Genomic DNA, 7,089 nt, shown 5'->3' with positions numbered 1-7,089 from the left:
GAACGGGAAGGGAAAATAAAATGTTTCAACAACTTCCGAAACCCCTCTGATGGCGTCTGGGGAGACTGCTCCTCAACGGCTGAGCACGGGACTTGTCTTTGACGGAAGCGTAGCTCTTCACAATTGCGTTGCTGAGGTGTGTCCCTGTGTCTGGAATGTGTCTTGTACTGACAGTGAACCACCGCTGCAGCAGCTCCTGACGTCCCGCGTGGTGTTTCAGCGTCTGGCCGGCTTCTTAGCACCTCGGAATGTGTGCAAATCAGTCGTCTCCTGTTCTCGTCGACCCTTTTGACGCTTTCTGTCGTTGTTGTCTTAGGCACCACACTATTGTGCAAAAGGTCCGGCAATGCCGTTGACGCCGCTGGCCGAAGCGTTCAAGTGAGCGACGGCGACGATAACGGCTCAGGCACTACGAGTCCGAAGGGCTGGCTTCACACGAGTGCCGGACGTGTCTGCGTAACTGCGCAGGCTGGTGCTGACTGGCTGTCGGTCTTTGGTGGGTCACCACTCGATTGAAGGCGGTGCGGCGAGACAAAACGAGTGACTGTGGTCCTTTTTTCTTTTCCCGACTATGTGGGAGTTGCTGATGAGGCGGGATCTCACGATGCTGATAGTGAGAGTTCACGTGAGGCAAAACAGATCAGGAATCGGATCAAGCCAAGAAAGGAGTCATGTTCAAGCGAAGTCCGGCGGTGGCGGGTTTCTATCTATACGAGCTGCGAGGCCGGGCAATTGACACGAAGAATGCTTACACGACACACCACCTCGCCAGGTTGAGACCAACCATCGATGAGGCCGCGCAAAGCTGCGGCGTGGTGCCCTGCCGCCAGTGGCTACGCCAGCCTGCATGGGACTAGCCTGCCCCGTCCCCTCCCAAAGTCTTCTGAAATCGGGCATCCCATGCTGCGCCGACCTCAAAGACGGCGGAATCGTCTCACAATCTGCCCATGGGTTATCAGTCCAGTCGACCGTTCTGAAGAGCATTGTGATTACGCGTTCCGGCCCCTCGTCGGGCTCTGGCAGGTTCTTTCCTCCGCTGGGCCCGGACCCATCTCAATTGTCATGGTGCGAACCTTACCAGCGTCGTAGTCGACGGCCCTGTCCAGCACATCCCAACTCCCAAAGTTGTCCCAACACACCAGGGCTTGGGGGTACATGGTACCTGGGCCTACGGCGCTGATCTTGCACCGATCGACCTTCTTGACGTATCCTGGGGCACTTCTGACGACGGCCCTCATCATCGACCACGTACTGCTACTCTGCTGGATCTTGTGGCCGGCGGGTTGACCGAACGATTGAGCCAATTGAGGGGCTATGCTACAGAGAATACGAAAAGACGCTTCCCCTGGATGAGCACCATCGGTTGCTTCTGCCTCTGCGGAATCCCACGGCTTCCACACCTTGACCTTCTCAGACTGAATGCTGAGAATCTCCCCTCTCGAGCTGCAAGTGAGGGGCACATCAACATCGGCGCCAGCCATCGTGGTTCGAGCTACCAGGCCCCCTGGTCCTGCCTGCGTCGTGGCATACCAGCCTGCCTGCCAGCATACGAGACACAGCTTGCCATCGTCACCGGCTCGTTCGGACTTGCACCAGGATTAACGAAAAAGCATGCGATACTGACCGGTTAGCTGCAGCCTCTTTCAGCGCCAGAGGTCCCAACCCCAGATGGCGCCTTTCCTGGCGGCGGCAACCTAACATTTGGCAGCGTGGAGACACTGTGGTGCATTGACTTAAGGTACCTGTCGGATCGTCTTCCATGAGCTTGTTTCGTTCTGAGTGGGTGGTTTTGTTTGTTGGGCCACAGGCCAGCACTCTAGCTTAAAGTTTCTTCCCTTGAGTTCCTGTAGCTTCGCCCACAAGACGCACCCAGTTCCCGCCACCTTCAGCTTCCTCTGTATCGGCCTCACGAGTCTCAATTCCGAGCAAGGCTATCGAATTTGACCTGACGCTGGAACTGTGATCAACATCAACAGTGACTTGGTTGTCCAGCTCGTGACATGTTGGTAAGGAACGCATGCCAGCAGGTCAAGCAATCATCGAATTACACACGGCATTCCCGGAACGTTCCCCGATCGCCCTCACCGCATGTCCGATACATCCGGCATCACCTTGAGCCCTTGTCTATCTACTCTTGTTCCATGCGCAGACGCCCAGCACCATCAGCAGCGCTGCCAGAAAGCACTGTGATCAACATTCAATAGCTTTGGCACTCTATGTCTAAGCACCAATGTCTCAGCCCACTAGCAGCCGGAGATTCGGGGTGGGGGGGGTTCAACGTCGTATCACGACATGGTCACAATCAACTAAACCGTCTTGCAAAGGGACAACCAACAGCGATGGCATCGATCAATAGCCAGCTGCTAGCTGCTGAGCTGCCGTTGTTGATCGCGAGTGTCCGATCTTGACTGTGCATGTATTTGCCTTCACGAACACCGCGTTGGCTGCCGCCGCAACCGCCAGACATCCGCGCATACATCAAGCAAGAGCAGCAACTCCACATTCTGTAGGCTCTTCAAAACAGCATGACATCAGGTGCTCGATTACGTTACGCCTAGTCAACAGTTCTTTGATTGCAGGCAGAGGTACTATTCATTGTCCGCTGAGGTTATCCGGCGTCTTATCACTGCCCTCCTCAGAGTAATCGAGGCTGCTCCGGGGCGCAAGATTGAATGCGAACTGGCATTAGCTCATAACAGTGGCTTGTCAGTAAAGGGCTGGTTGCTTCTTTAATGGTGCCAGAACGTCCCCGACCAACCTCATATATCTTCGACTGATGTCGTGGTACCTCTAATAACGCCGAAAAGTGTCGTCCGCACTCAAATCAGCAGCAGGTAGAAAGACGCGACCGAGACCATGCACAGATCGGCTTGCAATTAGGCATTGACGAGAACAGAGTTGCTGCCGGGTGCGGCTTTGACCCTGCATGATGCCACAGCGTGCATGGCGAGGATGTCTGGTGGATGTTTCCACCAACAAACTTGTGACATGAGCGGGCGTGATCGCCTCAAGGGATGGGCTTCTCGTCTGTGATTTGAATTACACTCTTATGGGTTACGTCTGCTGAGATCTATGTGCCTCGGCGAAAGGTACCATGGAGCATATTGAAACCAACAGCAAGTGCCATTTGGGCAATACGATCCGCGAATACGATCCGCGGCGTCGATAGACGAACCGGCCTGACATGAAAGCATCGGCAGTACGGCAAGAGCTAGAGCATATGCCTTCAGACCATGCGAGCCATTAGTGTCCGTGACGTTGTATCACCTACTTGGACCAGCGATATGGCATGGAGTGACATCAGACTTAGTAACAATAGGTGGTTCAAGATAGCACATGGGACGGAGGGTGGGCACAGGTCCGGTCAAGACTGAGGATGGCGGTGATGGGCTTTCGGTTTAAGGCGTGGGCGCGAGAAATCATCATGTTTATAACGCCGCAAAATGCGACGCATCCTGACAACAAAAAGTGCCGGTCTAACCCATCCCATTACCGAAGTCATTGACAGAGGAGAGAAAGGAAGAGAGAGAGGTTGGCGGTGTCCGAAACTCCGTACCCTCCCCCCTTCCCAAGCGCTCTCCAAATCGTGTCGTCGCCGTCGGCTCCTCTCATGCAAGTGTGTTGTTTTTTTGTGGTCTCTCCCAATTCATAATTCCAGTCGGCTGCTTGCTTTTCTCTCACGCGGGGACCGAGATCACGCGGGGGATTTGCCAATTCATCTTTCTCTTTCGTTCTTTGTTGGGTCTCGTAGGGGGGGAAAGCCTTCAAGAGAACGTTTCGACAAGTTTCTTTCGTTGGCTGCGGTGGGAAATTTGTTCGCGGCTTGAGCGGGATTTTGTGTTTGACGAGTTTCATTTGGGGAGCCTTGAGCCCAAGGCTATGCTCTGATCCTTGACCATGACCATGGCCAATGCAGCCAATTCAGAAACCATCCTCACTACCAACTCCATCCGAGACGAGAAACCCTCTTATATCGAGGAGGGGTAAAGCATCACACGAACCGACGCACCGAAGGACTTGGCGGGCAGGGGGTGGCGGAACTTGGCGCGGACGACACCAGAGTTGCCTGTTGACAGCGTCAGTGGGACTACGTCGTGAGACGAGGGAAACTGCTCGGGAGGTGTATTTACCGTGGGGACGGGTAACCTTGCCCCAGATGACACGGATCCGAGAGCCGCGGATCTCCTTCTGGGCCTTGTAGACGTAGGCGACCTTCTTGCCGAGGTAGAAGCTGTTCGAGGGTCAGCAAACAGTGCCTTGGTGATCGTCAATGGGGAGGGTGGGTTTGGCCTACTTGGCAGCGTCGGTGTTGTCAACGCCCTCGATCTTGATCAGGCTGGTCTCGGAGTGCGTGACGTGGCGGCTACGCTGGTAGGACAGGTGACGTCCCCTATTTCCTCAAGTCAGCCTCCTGCTCATGCTCGTCCCATCGCTTCGCTGTGTGCGCAAGATTCGCTCGGTCGGTCGGGATTGGGTTGTGTGTCATGTTCGGTTCATGTTCGTGATTCGAGTTCCGCAATGCGATCCTCCTGAGTGCGATAGATGGTAATACTCACTTGACGTATACTGGAGGACCACTGTTAGCCAAGATTCATTCAAACTCGTTGCATGCCCTGCGATGCGATCGTGAAGTGCATCCTCTGCATGCGCGCCAGTTGGCGGGGGACTACTCACGTCTGTGTCCCTGCTCCGAAGGCATCTTGTCGTATTCCCTCACTCCAACGTATGTGCTGTTGTAAGGAAAGTTAGAGAATTGTCGCGGCAAGACGATTCTCCAAGGTTAGTTGCCGGCCGATTTGTCGTGTGAGTCGTTGAGTCGCTGGTCGTGATGGTCGGTGGTGGCAGGTCCACTGGAATAATTTTCGATTCGGGAAGGCGTTGCCCTAGGTCAGGTGACGGGGATTGTGCGTTTTCGCCTGTTCAATAATTCAAGGCCTCGATCGAGGCTTATCGTCTATCAGCCTGTCTTAGTAATTCATCCAGAAAATGTGGCTGGTGCGCTGAGTAATTGCGGCTTCAAATGGCCCGTGCTTGGCCTTCTCATGACTGGTGCGGCTCGCTCGCCCAATTTGGCCGAAGGGAGTGGATCTGCCATTGTCTATGCCGATACTTTATCCTGGAGAAAGTCCCTCAATCGCGCGTCAGAGTGCCCGGAGTCATCAGCCTTGCAGCCCTCGATCGTCGGAGATGCTTCGAAACGAAACATGGCAGGTCATGTAGTGTGATCAACCCCCACCGAAGTCCGAACTGGTTCTACAATGCAAATTGTCACGAAATCGTCATGAAGCTACGTGCGGGGCCGGCGCCCCGTGTTCAAAATGTGCTTTCGAAAAGAAAAAAAGAAAAGCCGTCTTGTATCGTTCTGTGTTACGACTACTGGGGCAGCGTACCTGGATGGTAAGGTATCTTCAATTCCGGTCGTTTGGCATATCAGTGATGTCATTCATTATCTCGGCCACCTTTTCAGTCATCGTTGACGAATTGATGGCATCTCGAAACTCGTGTATAGAGAAAAGCGCCTTCGATGTGCAAAACTCCACCAAGTTGCTGGAGCCCCCGGCTGAAGACTGGCCAGCCGCTGTTCACCCACGGTGAATCTCAACCGGAGGTCTTCGGTGGTGGAAGAGATAGGCCCAGCCCAGTTCATATCAGACATCCACCAAGTACGCTTGGCTGAGTGCTCTGTCTGCGCGAATTGAACCGGAGAGGCGCGGGGTTTTTTGGCATTGGGAGGTTCGAAGCGCGACTCGACGATTGGATACCAGAGGTTGAGTGTAAAGGCGGCCGGCCTCGCTGTGGACGATGGGGGGCCGAGGGGCCCAGGCTCACCAATTTTTACGACGGTGCAACGCTCGCTGCGGCCTGTGTCGACTGACGGCGGGATGAATGGGGGGCAGAGGAACATTCGACAGCTACAGCAAGAAATACAAGAATAGCAGGTTTCCCATCCTCCTTCGCGCAACCTGATCTCTGATCCAGTGAATGAGAGACTTACTATCAACGAACTGACTCCGTGCTCCTGTTCACAAGCGTAAGTCATACGCCCGCTGGCGCCTTTTCTATTCTTCCCTGTCCGCTTCACCTTGGCTCTTCTTGAGCACCGAAATGCAACAGGGAGTCCTTTGTACGTGCCATCACGATCATTGTGCTTCGGAGTACTCGGGGGCAATTCATCTGTGATCCAAGACGTGCACACTACACTACGACTCTCAACGTTTATAATCAGACCGAGATCGCCGCTCTCGGTCTTAAAGCCGAAAGTCAACAACTCACCAGCCCCTCACCTGGACCCCCACCAAGGACACTGACCAGAAGCAATTTCGTCACTGTTTCCTGCCTGTCGCATCGACGAGTCCCGCACGCTGGAACCGATAGCTCCCCCCCCCGTCCGGTGACCGCGGAGTTGTTCCTTGCTCGCTCCCTGGCCCTCATCTGTTCTGGCTTCGGGCGCATACAACACCGACGAGCCTCCCACGATCTGCCCTCCTGTTCTTGTCACCACACCTTTCTCCTGGATTTTTTTTTTCCACCGAAGCTCAACCCTGACCCTGACCCCTCTTTTGCTAGCCCGGTTGAACGCAGTCCGAAGCCGGCGATAACAACCTCATCTCAGAACGAAGTTGCGGAAAAGTGAGTTCCTGGACCCCCGTGGATTTCCACCCCCATGCCCACTGCACCCATCACCTCCGAGCTCTCGTCCGACCAATATGGCCGCTGGATCGCTTCCAATTAAACCCCGCCAGCTGGAACGGCGAGCTCCAGCCACCCCCCCAGTATTTTGGGCGAGTGGTGGTCCGGCCGGTGCTGGCAACCAGCATCCTGAGGGGGGGGGGGGAGTGCCTCCGCCGACAAGCGACGGCGGGGCAGTTGACAGTTTGACTGCCCTGGAAGGACCCCTCAGTTATGCTGCCTGCCCCCCCAACCAGGGCGGGGCCCGGGCAGGCCCAGTGCCGTCACTGGGGGGAGGGGGTTTCCGAAAAGTCCTTACTTAAATAAAAACGGGGGGGGGGGAACCACATAACTTAACTCTCCTTTTGTCCCCCCCCCCAACTTTTTTTTCGGCTTTCCACCCCTTGTCTTCCTCTTCCG

The 7,089-nt window shown here is 55.1% G+C and overlaps 2 protein-coding genes across 2 annotated transcripts; both read right to left on the bottom strand.

The window, feature by feature from the left end:
* Positions 1-853: 853 nt before the first annotated feature.
* Positions 854-1,481, bottom strand: VDBG_04949 (hypothetical protein; the record flags this gene model as incomplete). The annotated part of the gene is made up of 2 exons (XM_003005297.1): positions 854-933; positions 1,079-1,481. 2 exons carry the CDS (start codon positions 1,479-1,481, stop codon positions 854-856), a joined length of 483 nt encoding a protein of 160 aa, XP_003005343.1.
* Positions 1,482-3,837: 2,356 nt separating this feature from the next.
* Positions 3,838-4,803, bottom strand: VDBG_04948 (60S ribosomal protein L33; the record flags this gene model as incomplete). Its single annotated transcript, XM_003005296.1, has 5 exons — positions 3,838-4,066; positions 4,131-4,231; positions 4,295-4,390; positions 4,557-4,566; positions 4,675-4,803. 5 exons carry the CDS (start codon positions 4,697-4,699, stop codon positions 3,969-3,971), a joined length of 330 nt encoding a protein of 109 aa, XP_003005342.1.
* Between the last annotated feature and the right edge of the window lie 2,286 nt (positions 4,804-7,089).

Source organism: Verticillium alfalfae, genomic scaffold, assembly GCF_000150825.1.
Source record: "Verticillium alfalfae VaMs.102 supercont1.5 genomic scaffold, whole genome shotgun sequence".
Taxonomy (NCBI): domain Eukaryota; kingdom Fungi; phylum Ascomycota; class Sordariomycetes; order Glomerellales; family Plectosphaerellaceae; genus Verticillium; species Verticillium alfalfae.
Note: the sequence above shows the minus strand (reverse complement) of the source record. Positions and strands in the feature narration are given on the sequence as shown.